At 57.8% G+C, this 18278-nt stretch overlaps 1 protein-coding gene across 1 annotated transcript in view; it reads left to right on the forward strand.

The window, feature by feature from the left end:
• Positions 1–260: 260 nt before the first annotated feature.
• The window catches only part of PODXL (podocalyxin like), a 42033-nt gene continuing 24015 nt past the window's right edge, over positions 261–18278 (forward strand). Inside the window, exon 1 of the mRNA XM_084897471.1 lies at positions 261–630. Coding sequence (XP_084753597.1) covers positions 558–630 — 73 coding nt within the window. The 5' untranslated portion in view covers positions 261–557. The remainder of the gene's footprint in view (positions 631–18278) is intronic.

Consider the following 18278-nt stretch of genomic DNA (forward strand, 5'->3'; position numbering starts at 1 on the left):
ACATCCTGAGCCTCCAGCCGGGAGCGGTCAGCGCGGAGTCCCTCCCCCCTTCTACCCCGACCCGTCCGCCCGTGCCCCCCCGCCACCATCCCGCTCCCGCCGCGCTCCCCCTCCCGCCGCTCAGCTCTCCAGGGCGGAGTTTCCTCCTCTGCTCATTGTTCGTGGCCCAGCGCCCGCCCAGCCCGGCCCCGCCCGGCCCCGCCGCCGCCAGCGCGCCCCGGGGGGGAGGAGGGGGGGAGGGGGCGGCGCGGACAGGACGGAGTCGCAGCAGCCGCTCCCCGGGCCGCAGCCGAGCACACACCGCCCGCGACACAGCCGCCCGCCTGCCGCTCCTCTGCCCGCCGCTTGGCTCCGGGCCCCAGCCCAGCTCTGCCGCAGCGGCCGCGAGGAGGGGCCGCCGGAGCGCCACCCGGGAGCGCGGGTCCCTGCCCGGCCGCCGCGGCCCCCGCCAGGCCTCCGCGAGCGGCGCCCGAGCCCGAGCTCTCCCGACCCGGGCACTCGGACCCTCCGCCGACCGAGCAGCCAGCCACCTGCTCCGGGCTCGGGGCCAGGACACGATGCGCTCCGGGCTGGCCCTCTGGGCGCTGCTGCTGCTGCTGCTGCCTCCGCTGCCGTCGCTCTCCCAGGAAGGTAAGTGGTGGCCCCCGGCTGCCCGCCGGGACCCCGCTGCCCCGTGCGCTCCGGCCGGGCGGCCTGCGGGGGAGCCCGCCGCGCCTCCTGGCCGGCCCGGAGCAGCCTGCCTGCCGCGCCGCTGACCTCCCGTTCGGGCCACACACACCGAGTGTGCACCATCCACGCCCCTTCCAGCCCGAGGGCGCGGCAGGTGCCGCCCGAGCGGGGATCCTCTCTGGTCCCGGGTCCGGGGGTGGAGGGTGGGCCAGGGATGGTGCCGGGGCGGACGGGGGCGCGCGGGCTCCGGACGGGGTTTCGGGCAAAGAGAGCAGGGACTTAGGCCACCACGAGGCCCCAGGCTTTCGCGCGACCCTCAGGGTCTGATCGCTCCTTTTCTCCGTGTCGGAAGGGACGAGGGGCGGTATTGTGTGGCCGTTGTTTGCAGACACAGCGGCACTCCGGACGCTCAGGAGAAAGTCCCGAAGCAGGTGACAAACCTCCACTAAATGGCCCACGCGGGCGACGCGTGACTGGTTCGCAAAGAGGTTTTTCCAGGCTGTGTGTGCAGGCTCAGCCCGCCGAGCCCTGCTGGGGCAGGTGGAGGGGGAATGAGTAGACCTTCCCGAGCCCCAGAATGACCTGAAGTCCCTGCCTCCTTGTCACCGAAGGATCTCTTCTGAGCGCGTGGCCAGGACCCCTGCTCCCCCCCACTTTGCATGCACAGGAGGAACTTTTGCTCATGCAACTCGGGCTGCACTTTAGGAACATACCCATGTTCTTTCTGAAGGTAAAACGTTACCCTTTTTTGAGGGGGAGGGGTGAACAGGCGGTGGCTGCAAACCCAATCAGAGCAGCCCCTGGGAACGGCTGGGGTCTCAGCCGCAGACAGAGGCGCATGTCTGTCCTGCCCACCTGAGTCTGCGGTGAGGGCCAGTGAAGTTCCTACCCAGGGTCAGGGGGGCCTGGGTGAGAGCCCAGCCAGGGGAGGACGCTGCTGCTCCCAGGTGCTCGACTCGACTCAGCGGGAGGGTGGGCTGGGATGGCGGCACTGTGTAGGGTCTCTCTGCATGGGCACCGCTGGGAAGCTTCCGCGGTGCGGAGGGCTGGCGCTCAGCACACAGGCTCCACCAGCCTGGCCGGAGAGGGAAGGGCCCTCCCAGCGAACAAAGGGTGGGCCCTGGAGGAGGGGGCGCGGTGTGAGGAATGGTGGGAGCAACTCTGAGGATGGCAGTCCCTGGTGATGAGTACCACCACCAGGGCTGAGGAGATGCTAGAGAAAGTGCTCTCAGCCCTGCCCGCCCGGGCGGCTGACTTCACTGTGGACCTGGCCAAGTCCCCTCTCTCTGTGAGGAGCTCTCTCGGCATCACTGGAGGGAAACTGGCTAGCTAGTTCCCAGTGCTTCTGGCTTACAGAGGCTGAGCTTTGAGGAGAGGGTGAGGGTTTGGGGGCGAGACATCCATCCTCCTGCCCTAAGAGGAGGTGCCCTGGAGCCTCCTATGGGAAAAGCTGCAAGCCCAGCTCTGCTGGCTTCAAGGCTGGACTGTCTTCCCTGGCATCTGGGCACTGCCCTGAAGCCCCATCTCTCCTAGGATGCCATCCTCAAGCCCAGCACGGGGCCTGGCACATGGCAGGAGCTTGATGAGTGGTAAATAAATGTAAACAAAAACCGACCAGAATCTCCTTCCTGCCCCCATCAGCAAGTCACTTGGCTTCTCTGAGCTCCCCCAAATACCATTATTAGAATATGCAGTGATAAAGGGAAATGAGTTACAAAGTGCAAGTCAGCAAGGGGTTATTATTATTTGCATACCGAATGGCCCCAAAAGACTGAGGGTGCAGGCTGGGTGTTTAGTGGCTGTGGAGGGAGTCGGTCAGGACTGCTCCATCTCTGCCCTTCTGAAGGGGTGGCCACCTGGGGTTATCAGGGATGGCGTGACCCCCAAACTGCTGGAATCTTGTGATTCAGTGCTAAAAAAAAAAAACCCCACACAGCTCATAGTGAGAGTCTTCTTAGCAAAGGAATTATCCCTGGCCAAGGTCCCCCGGGAGCTTACCTCCTTAGACAGGCGGCGGATCACGCAGCTTATAGCACAAGTACATCCAACCCAGCGTCCCGACTCCTTCCCAGTGCGTTTTGGTTTGATAGCCATGTCGTAGCTCTGAGTGAGCCTCAGTTTCCTTATCTATGAAATGATAACGCGTCTCTATCGTGCCAGTCGCTGTAAAGATAACTCAGGCGACGAGCTTGAAGTTGTGCCCAACTCCTGGCCAGAGCTCAATAAACTCCAGCTGTTAACGATCAATACAGCATATGGACTGAGCCCGTGGCTGGCTGGTGCCCCAGCATCAGGATTCTGCTCGTGTTTGTGGGTGTCTGTCCATCTGTAGTAATGAAAGCGGAAACTTAGTGCTCCATGGTGCGGGAAAGGTGGTGACTTGGGTAAAGCTTCCTGAAGGAGCAGGGGGTTTATCTGGGGATTTTAACATAAAAGGGCCAACGTGGGATGGGAGACCTTTTTCTAAGTGGCTGAGGCTAAGTGAATTGCAGGGTCCAGGAGATGCAGACTAGAGCCTGGGGGTCATGATGGGGGTCCTTAATATGGACCCCCATCAGTATGACCCCCATCATGACAAGGCTCAGAGGTGTGGAGAAGGGACAGCATGGAGGCTGCACCCCAACTGCCTTTTTCTGGAGGATCCACGTTTGAAGGCAGAGGAGGGCTCCTGCTGGGGTGGGGGTGTTGATATCTGCTTTTTGGAAGCTGAAAGAGGAAGGGTACCCTCGTGGCTTGAATACCCTGAGCAGGGAGGGCTGGAGGGTTAACGCCTGTCCATCCTCAGGTATCTTCCTGCTGAGAAGCCTTGCCTGACTTCCTAGGTGGAACCAGTTGTGTTCCATGGCCTGTTGGGAGCCTCCCCCACCCCACGGTGACCTCTCAAGGGCGGGGATCTGCAGATACCCTTCACCTCCAGGGCCAGTGCAGCACTAGGCACTGAGCAGCTGCTTGAGGTTTTATCTGGAGTGTGGGACTGCGGGGATGGCCCTAGCCCCCGGTTCTGGCTCTCTGGGCGGGGGGGGGGGGGGGGGGGGGAGGCACAGCTCGCATCCTGGGCAGTGAGCATGGCTGGTGGGCTCCTTCTGCAGCAGCCGGGCTGGCGGGAGCAACTGCTGAGGGTCCAGGCTCTGGGCTCGGGATCCTGCCCAGACCCGTGGCTGCTGTGAGCACAGGTTAGCGATGAATTGGAGGCCCTCCACTCCTGAGGCAAGTGGGCAGAGCCTCCGGGGAAGCCCACTGCACCTCACGGGAAGGAGGCTGGGATCCGATGGCTCCTACCCTGGGGGAGCCCTGCTTCCTCACACCCTCCCCACACCGGGGCCCTCTGCAGGTCTGCCGGTGCAAGCTCTCCCACATAACTGGGAAGAGGAGAATCAGCTTCCTCTGCTCGCCCCCTGCTCACCAGCCTGAGCCCGAGCCTCCCTGAGACTTCCTAACCCAGAGGCCTGGGAGCTCTGGGCTCACTTCCGGTCTGTGCCCCTGGGGGGTGAAGCAGGGCAGGGAGCTCAGTGGGCGGGGGTGGAGTGTTCCTGTCATGTCCCATTCCCAGGAACGTGGGTGAAGTCGCACGGGCCTCCCCTTGTCACGTATCCTGTGTCCACGGTGTGGGGCTGTTGGAAGATGAGATGAGGTGGCAGATCTGAAACCTGTGACTCTGATCATACAGCCTCGTAATGGAGGTATTCTCTCAAGGAAACCCTTCCAGAGAATCTACACACACGATCTTCATATTGGCAGCAGTGCTTACTGTAAGATTCCTTCCAGCAGGCTGTGCAAAGCAGAATTCAGTTGGCAATGGTAATTTGTACACCACGAAGTCAACTAGAGAATTGTAGAACACAGAATTCCAGAGCCGGGAGCCTCCTGGAACACATTTACACCTGCTCTCTCTTTAATATATTTTGTTGATTTTATAGAGAGGAAGGGAGGGAGAGAGATAGGAACATCAGTGATGAGAGGTAATCATTGACCGGCTGCCTCCTGCATGCCCCACCCTGGGGTTCGAGCCCACACCTCCTGGAAATCGAACCTGGGACTTTCTGTCCGCAGGCCAATGCTCTATCCACTGAGCCAAACCAGCTTAGGGCTCTTTTTTTAAAAAAATGTTTTTATTGATTTTAGGGAGAGGGAGAGAGAGAGCAGGGGAGGGGAAAAAAGGGGTGGGAGGAAAACATTGATGAGAGTGAATCCTTGGATGGCTGCCACCTACATGCCCTCCATTGGGGATCGAGCCTACACCTGGGGCATGTGCCCTGACCAGGAATCGAACTGCAATCTTCTGGTTCATAGGTTGACACTCAACCACTGAGCCAACCTGCCTAGGCATCACCTGCTCATCTTTCTGATGAGGGCATGCAGACCAGGCTGGGAGGTCACCGTCCAAGTTCCCAGCGGCTCCCAGCGGCGGCTTCCGGGAGCTGTGTGGACATGTGTGCAGCCACAGAAACTGGCCACTGGACCTTCCTCCTGGGCTTTGGAGAAACTCATTGGGACACTTTTCAGAAAGGAATGCATGCTGTCGACAACTCCATACTGTGCCCAGACTGCCCCACCCCTTCGCCACTAGGGCAAGCTGAGGCTTGGAGCCACTTTGTTCCTCAAGAGTTCGGCTCTCGGAGGGCCCCCTGAGCACCATGCCCAGGGCTGGCCACCGTGGGGTATGACTGCATGTGCCTGTCTCCCATCGCTGGAAGCCCCTGCCATGCCTGCAGCACCCTGCCAGGACCTGGAACAAACAGGTGGTTAGACCTGCTGGTTAGATGACCAGGGCGTGAATGCCAAAATGGACTGCCGATTCAGGAGCATCCCCTCCCCACCTATTCACACTTAAAGCTTTTGTATTAGCTCTGAGCCCTGCCACCTGCACCCCCTCACCCCCACCACTGTAGCAGTGGCCAGCACAGACCCTCAGCTTAGCTTGGCCTCCTGGCCCATCCTCCGTCCCCACCCCTTCCCACCACCCTTTCTTCCTTTGTAGCCTTATTCCCCTCGGGTCAGCCACCTCCAACTTCCCCAGGGCCAGGGCGCAGGGTGGCACCCCGTCCGCCAATTGTCGTGGCCGGAAGGCGGTGTGCCGCAGCCCAAGGGGAAGAGAATTCTGAGGAGTGGCTGAGAGTGGCTGGCCATGCAGCCCCAGGTTGGGGGTGCAGGGGGACCTCCTAGAGCCAGGTCCCTGGAGACCAGGGAGAGGGGGAGGGGGGAGAGAGAGAGAGAGAGAGAGAGAGAGAGAGAGAGAGAGAGAGAGAGAAGAGAAGAGAAACATGGTTCCTAGTTATGGGATGACCAGCCCATAGCTGTCTGATCTCTAACCTTGCAACTCCCAGGTCAATATACAAGGGAGAGTGGGGAGGCAATTCTTAAACATATCAGCTAGGTTCAGGGAGAGGCCAGCGCCACTTCCCCTGAAATTCATGAATCTCCGTCTTGGGGTCCCTCCAGCCCAATCTGACTCCTTTGGGAACCTGCTCTGAACACCCCCTCTGGAGCTGGAGTCTCAGCTGGGGTAGCAGGAGGTTGGCTTTGGACAGCCGCTCCCTCCCAGACCATTCCAGAGACGGGCATCGGAGGCCCAGACACCAAGGACTCCCAGGAGTTCACACAGCCAACTCTTTCCCAAATGGCCACATGCCTCATGGCCTCCTTTCCGTCAGCACTCTGCTTGAATGCCGCCTTCTCAGGGGCCTTCCGGGACGCCCTGTGTTACACACCCTCGTCCTCCTCCTCTGTTTATCTTCTCCATAGCACTTGTCACCTGAGTGCACTCACTTCTTTGTCTCTCCTCTGAGTAGACTGTGAGTTCCACGAGAGCAGCACCTAGACCAGCACCTGGCACATAGTAGATGCTCAATAAATATTTGCTGAATGACTGGGCAGCAAGCTGGTTTAGAACCCAAAGGCTTGCCTGCCATATCTGAGCTTTCTAACTGCAAGACTTCTAACCTGTTTCCAGAAGAAAGAGGCAGGTGGCAGGTGGGCTTGCCATAGGCATTGGGGGAACAGACAGATGGGGATGAGAGGAAGCAGGGACACCTGGGAGGTGGAGAGAGCTGTGGGAGGTGCAGCTGCTAGGGCTTCTGTTTGTTAGCACTTGATTGGGCTGCTCAAAGCAACTAAAAACAAATAGTGCATTACACAAGGCAGAAGTTCTGTCTCTGTACATAATAGTTTCAGAGGGCTGGTGTGGTAGTTCTGCCACCATTAACACTGCTTCATGGTCCAACATGGCGACTTGGGCTCCAGATACCAGGAAAAAGGAACAAGAAGCCCGCAGCTCCTCTGTTGGGGATGCCTGCCAGAAACCACACACAACACTTGCAGTTACATTGCATGGAACTTAGCTCTGTGGCCACACCTAGCTGCAAGGGAAGCAGGAAAGAGTACTTTCCGTAGGGAAAGTAAATTTTATTCCAGGCAGCTATGTGCCTAACCGAAAATCAGTGGTTCAGTTACAAAGACAAAGCGCAGAATGGATATTGAAATAGATCTCTGGCCAATGCTACTGGAGGCCTGGTCCCCGAAAACCACCATGGGTTTCTCACCAGCTGCCCTCAGTCTTGGCACCTGCGTGAATAAAATGTAAGCAGTTGTCCTCGATGGCCTGAGGCTTTGCTACCTTCTGGCTGAGTCAGTTCTAGCCTAGCCCTTGTTTTTTGTGGCTCCAGCCTTTTGGTACTGATGGAGCGGTTCTTTGTGATGGACCACAAAACCAGCTTCCTCCCACTCAGGTCCCTCAGCCTTAAGCTACTCCAGTGAGCAGAGGTGGCCTGGGGACACACTGGCCAGGGCCTCCACCAGGGCAGGCAGAGGGGGGACCTGCTCTCCCCAGTGGCCTCTGGGTGACAAAGAAGTGTTTCTGCACCCCAGTGTCAGGGCGGTGAGTACAGGGTGGAGAGGATACTATACTGTCTTAGGAGTTAGGGCCGGGAGTGCAGTAGCTGGAGGCCAGTGGCTTTCAGGCCTGGTGGAGGTGTTCTGTGAGGTGCCTTGGGGGCCACCCAGAGCTTAGGGTGCACACCTGGCGGGGGGGGGGGGGTGTGGTGGTGGGGGGGAACTAAGCGTAGGCCAACCTGGGGGGAGGAACTTCAATCCCACCCATCTTGCAGCTTTGCTTTATCTGTTCTGTGTGGGGGTCTCCACATAAGAGTTTCTTGGAGAAAAAGTTCTGTCAAAGAGAAGCAAATGGAAATCTCCTGGGATATGCCCAGGTTTTGAAGTTACAGCTTGGATAGTAGTCTGAGCTTTGGCACTTACTAGCCTTGTTCCTTGGATTCTGCTTCCCCAGCCGTAAAATGGGGATAAATGCCTTCCTCCACATGAGGTCCAAGGCAGTGTCCGGTGGTGTGCCTGGCACATTTTGGTTTTATTTCTTTTACGGGCTTCAACTCTAGCCCAGTGTGAGGTGGATGAGAAAGAACCTGCTCCTGGACCCTGCTGGGCCAGGCTTTCCCTCTGTGACTCTTGCCCATTTAGTCACTGTCCCACAGCCCGGCCAGTCAGGGTGGGGGCCCCAGGTCTGGGGGCTTAGTGTAGTCCACAATCCCGGGTGAGGTGGCCAGGGTGTGCTTAGTTAAGGAGTTCTGCTGGCCAGCCCCCTTCCTGGTTCCCATGAGGTGCTTCTCACCCCAACTCTAGGGGGCGCTGCCCGTCCCTTTGGGCTTCAAGAGAAAACAGGCTTTCCTGAAGCCACCCAGACCCTTGCAGGTTCTGCCCTTCATACTGAAATGGAGTCTCCCACCCACAGCTGTTTTCCTCCTGGAAAGATGTGCCACAGCCACCCCTGCTCCACTGCCCTGGTCCAGCCGCCAGATCTGAGTCTCTGCCCCTCTCCTTCTACACAGCGTTCTTTCTCCTCAACCAACTCCACCCTCTCGCACCAAATTCCCAGTGACACCATCCAGCCCCGCCTGGCCATGTCTGTATTTCCCTTCTCCAGGGAAAGGGGGGGTGGGGAGGGATATGGGGACCAGGGAGCCCACTGTTTCCTCACAAAGATAAGAAGTGGGAGGAAAGCCGGAACTTTCTGCACAATAAACCCCGGTGGGGCAGTGTTCTGTGACTCAGTGTACCCACATGGTAAGTCAGGGCTAGCATCATATACACTGAGTGGCCAGATTATTATGATCTCTGAATGCATAATAATCTGGCCACTCGGTGTATTTGTATCTCAAATGGGTATCAGAAGTATTCTAGACTTTTGCTGGAGACCTACCAACTATTTGACCTGAACTTTCTATCAGCCAGTGCAAAGGAGAAGTCAGGTGCATGATTTATAGTATCTTTGATATCAAATAAATGAGGTATTCAAGAGAAGTACACTGAGTGGCCAGGCTATTATGCATTCAGAGATCATAGCAATCTGGCCACTCAGTGTAGTCTTTTAGGAAAAAGTCTACAGCCGAAGCTGGTTTGGCTCAGTGGATAGAGCGTCAGCCTGCGGACTGAAAGGTCCCAGGTTCGATTCTGGTCAAGGGCATGTACCTTGGTTGTGGGCACATCCCCAGTAGGGGCTGTGCAAGAGGCAGCTAATTGATGATTCTCTCTTATCGATGTTTCTAACTCTCTATCCCTCTCTCTTCCTCTCTCTAAAAAAATCAATAAAATATATATTTAAAGAAAAAAAAGTCTACAACTGCGTTAGAACAAGCTGTATCCCAACCTGTGTCCACAGAGAACACTAGTAGCCTTCAAGATAATGATAGTTATGCTCTCTATGAATGATAAATGAATAAAAATTGTCTTATGGGAAAAAGAGAACTATGGCCTGCAATCTTTGGGAAATGTTCCCCTGCTCAGAAAATTATGATCTTACCTGCACCGAGCTGTCCCTTATTGTCTCAATGTAATCTCGTTTAATCCAGTGTTTCCCCAAACATACGTTAGCTGTGGAGCCTTCCCTTTACTGCCTCCTCTTTATGGATCATCTGTTAACATCATGTGGGAAAAAACTGATGTAAAGGTGGCGTTTGTTTGCTCGGGACAGAGTTATCCTGAGATTGTGATATTCAGTCCCATGGAAAGCCCTGGACTGGACTGCGGGGACGCCGGAGGTAAAAGCACACGGGTGCGTGTCGGGGGCTTTGCGAAGCGAGACCTTTGACGCAGAGATGTGGCCTCAGCCGGCCCTCCTTCCGTAGGGCACTCATAGGAAGCACACAGACGGCTGGGTGCACCAGAGCCTGTGTGGGAGCGAGGTACACTCCAGGCCCCTCCTGGGTGTGTAAGGATGGCGCTGCCTCTCGTCAGAAGTCCGAGGTGTTACTAAGAATGGTGGACGTGCTGCTGTTTGTTCCGCCCAGATGGAGCAAACATCATTGCTCCTGGCTTCTTCCTGTTGGGCCTCTGCCCCTGCTGCTCTGAGTCCCTGATCCTGACGGCATCTGTGCAAGTGCAGAGCGAGCCCCTCATCCAGTCATCCTGTCATCCTGCCCCCGCTCCCCCCTGGGGCTTGGAGGATGAGCTGTCAGCCAGCACTGCCTCAGGGGCTCACCCGGAGCAGTGGTGAAGCAGGGCTTGCTGAGGTGCACAGATCTCATCCACCTTCAGACTCTCGTTTTTCCAAGGAGCCGGAGCCAAATGGCTGAAAGGGTGGGGAGAGCATCTTGTTTGCTGAGTCGCTTGCTTGCATGTGTTTTCCAAGATGCTGCCAGCACGTAAGACATAAGGCACCCCTCACAGGAGGGTCTCTGAGCTCAGTTCAGTTCCACAAGCACAGGGAACCCCAGCTCAGGCAGATGCAGCTCTGCACGCCAGCCCTAGGGGGCTCTGCTGAATAGTGTTGGCTGGGTCTCCGCCTGCTGCTGCCTCCCCCAAACCCTATGCTCTCAGCCCACTCTCCAACATATCCCCTCCTCCAGCCAGGCTGCCTTCACCTGGAGACCCCAGAGCACCACCCAGAAGTGCTTCTCAGCCTGAGGTCGCCCTGCTTCCCACTCCTCAACAGCCACCGTTGGCCCAGTCACTAGGGAGCTTGTGCTGTGGACACCTGGCTCTCTCCTCCCCTTGGTATACTGGGAGCTTGCACTTGGGTGGAGACACTCTGGCTTTTACTCCCAGGCCCACGGAGAGCCTGGAAATCCGGTCCTGACCACACAGAATCACATCTCTGAATTCCATGGGCTTTTTCAGACAGTCCTGTCACCCCCAAATGTAACTACCATGGGGCCTCCGGTTAATTAGCTTTGTGTGTTATGTGTGTATGGGGTGGTAGCAGGTACTCAGGAGGGTCCATCTGAGTTGAATGTAGACTAGAGAGCAGAAAGGAAGGAAAACAAGTTTGCAAGAGGAAGATGCTGCACCACTCAGGGGAAGTGCTCCCTGCGAACCTCAGTTTCCTCATCGGAGAGGGGCTGGTCCAGATCTCGGGGACCCTCCTGTTCCCTATTTCCTGGTAGTCTGGATGACTTGACCTGCCTGATGATTTTGGCCCCGGAACTGCTGACATAATGGGACTGGGTTTAAGTGTGTGGATGCACCCAGGGGAATAGGGGGTAGGGGGTGGGGGTGGGGGGAAGGGGACTGGGGAGCCTTGATTTGGACAGCACTGAGGCTTTGAGTCTGTGGAGATGACTGGAGGCGAGGAAAGCTGTTCTCACTGCAGCTGGCTGCTGGAGACAGCCAGCGAGCGACACCTTGCATTCCTGGATAATGTGAGGGAGGGCGTGTGTACATGTCCCCTGTTGTCCTGAGATGCCCTGTCTCCACTCAGCACCTGCCTCCCCATCCAGTGGCCAGGAGGGGGAGCCGGAGCTGGAGCAGAAGCATAAGCGCCTATGTGTCCTACTGCCGCGATGGGTGGTCACCTCTGTAGTGCAGGAATCTGTGTCTATGTAGATGTATATTTATTTATTTAGAATAAGCACCTTTATTGCATGAGCTAAGATAGGAGCGAAGAGGATGTAATTGCCTTTCCGGGCCATGATTTCCTGCAGTTAGAACTCCAGCCCCTGGCCCTCCCGCACACAGCCATCTGCTGGGCACGCTGGCCCGGTCTGGAGCGGTGCAGGCAAGAAGCTCGCCTGCTGGCACTGCCCCTCAAGAAGACTGCTGGTTTTGGCGTTCTTTTTCTTCTCATCCGAATTCTTCTGAATTTCCTTCCATCGTTTTCTGTCACCCTCTCTTCCTCATCAGGAGTATCATGGCCCAGGGGTGGCGCCTAGTGGGACTCAGGTGCTGTCAGTGAGCAGGATGCAGTTCTCCTCTGGGGGCTTGCTGTGGACCAGATCCTGTGAGATGCATACGCACGTCAGTCCCTGTTTGGGGTGTACAGCACTCAGAGCCCCAGGAGAAGCTGCCCACCTCCTGCTCCTGGGTCGTGTGTATGTGGCGGCAGCCAATCTCCGCGCGTCCCAGCTCATATTTTCACTTTTTGTGGTCGGGCTTTCTCTTGCTCCCCGTCTTGCAAGCGCTTGTACCACTTGTTCTGAGAGATGCCCATGGCTCGGTGCCGGCTGGAAAGAGCCCGCAGAACTTTTAGAACATGCCGTGTCTGACTCTTTAGTCAGGGGCACTGACCTCTTTTCCTTAGATTGTCAAATTTTATTTTATTTTAAAAATATATTTTATTGATCTTTTACAGAGAGGGAGGGAGAGGGATAGAGAGTGAGAAACATCTATCAGCTGCCTCCAGCACACTCCCCACCGGGCATGGGCCCGCAACCAAGGTACATGCCCCTGATCAGAACCGAACCTGGGACCCTTGAGTCTGCAGGCCGATGCTCCAGCCACTGAGCCAAACTGGCTAGGGCTAGATTGTCAAATTTTAAAAAAGGACAACAGTCAACACAACAGTGGCCAACTGGTGTGAATGAATCAAAATTATACTTTTTTTTGGGGGGGGGGGGAAGAGGTCTGATTGGCAAAATATATCTCTTGGTGTCCTGCAGAATTTAGTAATTCTATGTGCCATGAGATGGGAAGGGTTGAAAATCGCTGCCCACGAGTTTGGGAAGCCAAAGAACATGTGACGAGGTGCCCTGTACTCTGACCCCCTGCCCATCTGCCCATCTGCCCATCTACCCCCGGTCAGGGTGGGATTAAGTGATGCCCAGGGACCCTTCAGTTCTGGTGTTTGGACCCTGATGCAGAGGGAGGTGATGTCTGCATGGCTCCCTGCCTCTGCCTGCTTCCCCAGCCTGAGGGCTGAGCCCCGGCCACCTTCTGGCTGCATCTGCAGGTGGGATACCATCGCTGTAAAAGCAAAGACAGTCTGTGAGGGCACATGAGGAAGGCAGAGCCCCTGGGCTCAGCATCTCTGCACTTGATCTTAGCCAAAAGGCCGAGAAGCGATGGGCTCAGCATCTCTGAAATCACAGGCCCTGGGTTGTGCCACACTCCAGAACACCCACTTTCCAGGTGGGAAATGTGAGGCAGGAGGCGGTGGTGATGGGCCCGGAGTCATGTCTTGAGGCTCCGTAGCCCCTTCCACGTTAGGTACGCCTTGGTGCTCTGTGCACAGAGGGGGCCAAAGGAACTTGGCCTGGACACCTGGTCCCTGCATCCACCTGGCAGGGGAGCAAGACCAGAAACGCAGTGAGGAGAGTGGAGAAAGAAGTTGGGATGGGAGCGTGGGAGGCGTGGGGTGCGTGGGGCAAGAGGTGATGCCTCCCCTGCCACGCCCAAGCCTAACTTCAGTAGCAGTCACTCCGGATCCGAGAAAGCCTGACCCCTTGCCTGGCCCAGAACTGTCACTCTGCTCCCAGTTTCTCCCGAAAAGAGCTGGGAAGTCACCATGCGTGAGCGTGTGTGCTTGTGCGTGTGCTCACCTTGCAGCCGCCCTCTCTGGTGTCGCTAAGCCTCCGTGACTTTTGGGGGAGACATTTTCAGCTGTTTGGACACCTGGCTCCATGCAGGGCTGGCTCTGGGACCCTCGGCTCCCTTCCTTAGGCGGAGCCATAGGAAACCGAGCTTCCTTGCCTGGCTCCAGGGACGACTTGGCTTTGTTTAAAAGGAACGATGGAGGCTTTTAACTAATCTCCCTTCCCCCTCCACCACCACCACCGCCCTCAGTGGGGTCAGGGGAGGACTGTTCCTTTACGAAGTGTGTTCTTTTTAGGCAATACCCCTGTCGGACTCCCACTCACTCCCCGAGGAAAGCCAAGAGCTCTCTCACCTTCAGGCGCCAGAGAGAGCCGGATTCTGTGCTCTGGGGAGAGACGCTGTGCCTTTCCCTGCCTCCGGGGCCAAGAGCAGAGGCTTGCCTCTGTGGAACCTGCTGCGCTGGGTCAGGGGGCGTCTGAGGAGCCTGCTCCCTGAGCCTGAGCCCAGCACCACAGCCCTGCCCTGGCGACCGAGGACGCATGTGGATTATTGTGCAGAGAGGAGGATGCAGGTGTTATTCCTGGAAGGGGGGCCCTCTCTCCGGGACAGAAAAGCGCCTGGGAATTTGGAAAGCTCGCTGCTGCCTTCACCTCCGGCTTCCACGGGGCAGACCCCGTGGCTGCCTGGGAACGTCAGAGGCCCCATTTCACAGAGCCTGCGCCCCGGCCCCAGGGGCACTGTCCCGTCTCCGCTGGACTTCCCTCTGGCTCCCGGCCCTTGTTTGTTTCCAGCCTGGCCCCTGGCGGAGGTTTCCAGGGGTGGCTCAGAAACCCCTGCACATCTGCTTATTTTCATGGCTTCAGGAGGTGGCGTGGGAATGACAACGTGCTCCCTCAGAAAAATAATTACCGGGGTTGTTTTTGAACTGACCGCTGAGAGAAGAGTCAGGTGCCAAGAGTGCGTGCACTTTGGCTGTGGGAGTACGTGTGCGCCCGAGGACTAACAGCAGGTGCGCCTGGGCCGGCGGGGCCAGATGAGAAGTGTGAGCTCTGCACCCTGGGGACCCAGCCCTGCTTGTGGGGACTCAGCCCTGCACCGTGGGGACTCAGCCCTGTATCCTGGGGGCCCAGCCCTGCGTGTGGGGACCCAGCCCTGCACCCTGTGGACCCAGCCCTGCGTGTGGGGACTCAGCCCTGCACCCTGGGGGCCCAGCCCTGCACCCAGTGGCCATTATGGGAGGCAGCAGAGCACTGCCCTCCAAGATGGCCTGCTCCCCCACTCTTACAGCATTCCCCTGACTCCCCAGCATCCGCATCCTCCTGGCCTCAGAGGGCTTGGGAGATGCAGACAGCATCACATGTAAAGCTCTCGGCCCGGCGTCTGGCTGATGGGACAAGGCCTTCAGAGGTGCTAGTTGTATAAGTAATTAAAAGTAATGATGATTCACTGTTTCTGATGGGTTTGCAGAAAAGCCCATCGCGTGAAGAGAGGAGGCACATGTGCACACGGTGCCCCTCGGCAGCGTCAGACCCAACACGGGCTCAGCGGGACAGGCAGTACCCTGCCTTCCGGCCCCAGAGCGCCAGGCACCCACAGGAAAATGCTTCCCCTCCAGCCAGACCTGCTGCTCTGTGGGTTTGGAGTGATTTGACATCTCCCCCCAGAGCGTACACATGCTTTTAAAAGTTCATTTTGTTGCAAGACAGCTATTTCTCTCTCCCTGACGGCAAGGACCAAGGCCCCAGGGGGCCCCGCTCACACAGACCCATCGCCCACCCTCAGTGGATCCTGCACGTGGGCACGTCTGTGATCCTTGGATACCTTAAAGGCGAGCTGAGGGGCACTCTCCCTCCCTCCTCTGGGGTCTGGCCTGTGGTGCTGACCTCTGTGCTGGGGCCCTTCCTGGCAGGGAGGTCAGCTCAGCCAGCCGGACACCACAGGCCGGTGGGTTGGCAGCTCCTGGGCACGCCGCCCGGTCAGACAGATCAGGATTCACATGGCCTGCAGCCGGCCAGCCAGCCCAGGGATTAGGAGGCCTTGAAAGGGCATTGTTTGGAGGAGTTAGTCCTCTTTCCAGCTCCCAAGCAGCCTGGCCCCTTCCCTGGGTGGCCGGCGGCTCTCCATGAAGCCGGACACACCTGTCCCCAGCCTCCAGGGGGCAGCACCTGCACATCCTCCTGTTAGGACGGCGGTACCGGGGCAGAGGCAGGCCCAGGGGGGAGCTCCCTGTGGGCGGGAGAGGAACCAGGGCGGGTGGCGGGGGCTCTGCCACGGGCAGGGCAGGGCCGAGACCTCGGGTGGCACAGTTGATGGGATTCCAAGCTCTTTCCTTACCTCTCTGCCTTCAGCCACAGACTTAAAATAATGAGTAATCCCAAGAATGTGTTGAGAAGCTTCCTGCTCAGGAGCTCTTTCCTGTTCCGGCCTGGGGGTGGGGCTCTCCCCTCTGACCCTCACCTGGAGAGCTTCTGACGGGGTGTGGTGGGGGCATGCAGCCAGCTCTGGCCTTCCATGGTCACTAGGTCATGGCAGCCACCCCTGTGAATCATGTGGAAAGAAGGCCTCTGAGCTGGCCTGCCAGGGAGGGAGTTGAGAGCAAAACCAGACCTCCCAGCTCCCTCTCTGCCCCCACCTCTCCAGCTCTCCAGGCCCCTGCACTAAAGCCCACGTATGATGCTAACTAGCTGGCTGGGGGTGGGAGGATGCAGGGCGGGGGGAGGGGGGCGTGGTGGTAGTGTCTGCAATGACAGAGCTGAGTGGAGTGGCCCACCCAGAGAGGGCCTGAGATCCTACATGGGGGTGGCATCTGGGAGCGAGGGAGGAGCTCAGACCTGGAGTCAGCCTACCCTCCTGGCTCAGCTCCTCCCCATGCCCTGGGGGACCAGCAGCTCAGCCTCTTGAAGTGCAGACATCTGTCCTTGTCCCTGCGCCCCTTACCCCCATGGCAGCCCTGCGCACAGTGGCCACGCGTGGGAAGCCACGCAGTGAGGATGAACAGCGCACAGCTCGGTAGGATGCAGCGGCACTCCTGGAGGATGCGTCACGCCAATAAGATGCCGGACCCAAGAGTCACTCTGGGTGATACCACTGATGTGAACTCAAAAGCAGGCAGAGCTATCCCGAGGTGTTTCAGTCGGAAGAGAGGTCACGCTGGGGGTAGAACGTGGCTTCCGGGGACACAGGAAGGGCTTCTGAGATCCCGTGTCCCATTTCAGGATCTGTGTGCCGGTGACGTGTGTGTTCCGTCCGCACCTGTGGCGTGTAATTCTCTGAATGTAATTCTTGGATAAGAACACGGTGGCGTGAATGAAAAAGGGGCTGTTCTCTGAACCAGGCCCAGGTTTTCTTCTTGGTGAGACCGAGGTGGGGAGAGGCCCTGGACCGGGGGGCTGCCAGGCCCGGAGGGAACAGACAAGGAGCCACGTGAGGTGCACAAGCTGTCCACCCCAGCCCTGCCCCGGCCAGGCCGCGTGTCGGTGGCCATTCCAGTGTCCCCTGGGGATGGGTGCTGTGCAGGCGCCAGGGGTCCTGGGCAGTGGCCCCAGAGCCTTCCTGGTGTGGCTGTGCCCTTGCTGTAAATGGTCACAGCCACACCAGGAGGGGGAGCCATCAGCTCCGCTCACCTCTCTGAGGGGTGAGTCATGGGATTGGGGTGCTCTGAGGCTTTAAAATTATTACTTGCATGTGTGCGTGGAGGGTTGACTATGTAGGTGTTTCCCTTGGTCTGGGGTAGGATTTGCAAATACTTCTTCCAGTTTCTAACAGGGGGCCAGTGCAGGTGGCTTTGGGTTCTTCAGAGACCACAGAATGAGGTCCCAGCGGAGTAAAGGCCTAGGTTCCCAGCTCCGCGACAGGAGGGATCGATCGACAGGAGGGACTGTGTTCCTCAGGAGTGGGCACACTCCAGCTCAGCCACCGGTCGTTTGCAAATAAAACTCATGGGAACACAGCGGTGCTCATGTATGTACAGGCTGCCTGCGGCTGCTTTGGGGGTGCAGTGAGGTTGAGTCGTTGCAACAGAGACTGGATGGCCCACAAGGTCTGAAATATTTACTCTCTGGCCCTTTACAGAAGTTTGGTAGTTAGACATTACTGTGCCCAATGCCATTATTCTACAGACGGGAGGCAAGGCCCAAGACATTAAAGTGGCTTCCCTGAGGAGTCACCCCAGGCCCAAAACTAGCCTCCCACTCCTCCCTGGTCCTCCTCAGGCCCAGGTGCTCGGAGAGAAAGCTGCCCCTCAGTCCCACCGCACCCCGAGTTCTCCGAGTTCTCACTTCCGTGTTTTTGTTTCAGCTTTTATGTATCGATTGATTTTGAGAGAGCGAGAAATGTGGATTTGTTGCTCCCACCCATCCATGTCTTTACCAGTTGAGTCTCCTCCATGCCCTGACTGGGTGGGGGTGGGGGGGTTCAAACCAGCAACCCCGGTGCTCCAACCAACTCAGCTACCTGGCCAGGGCATGCACTTGGGTTTCTGAATACCTGAAGCATTCGGAGGTTTTCACCATTGAGATGGCACATAAAAGCCGGCCCTTGGTGGGCGGCCAGTACATTTAATCCATGAAGCCCACCCCCCCCCCCTTCCCAGCCAGACTCATCAGACTTTCCTCTGCTCCCCACCGCCCAGGGAGCTGGGAAGGAGGCCCAGGTGCTACAGCTTGGCTTCTAAGGGGAGGAATCCCAGCCCTGAGCAGGCAGTGGGCACCCCAGATACCTCTCCCCGCCTGGCCCCTAACACCAGGCACAGGTCCTTAGATAGCGCTCAGAAAGGACGCCTTTCCCTGAGGCTGAGGTCTGCGGTCTGTGTCAGGGCAAAACTCAGGCGGCGGGCAGGCAAGCCCTCCCTCCTC

The sequence above is a fragment of the Pipistrellus hanaki genome (genome assembly GCF_964339955.1).
Source record: "Pipistrellus hanaki genome assembly, chromosome: 10".
In the NCBI taxonomy this organism is placed as follows: Eukaryota; Metazoa; Chordata; class Mammalia; order Chiroptera; family Vespertilionidae; genus Pipistrellus; species Pipistrellus hanaki.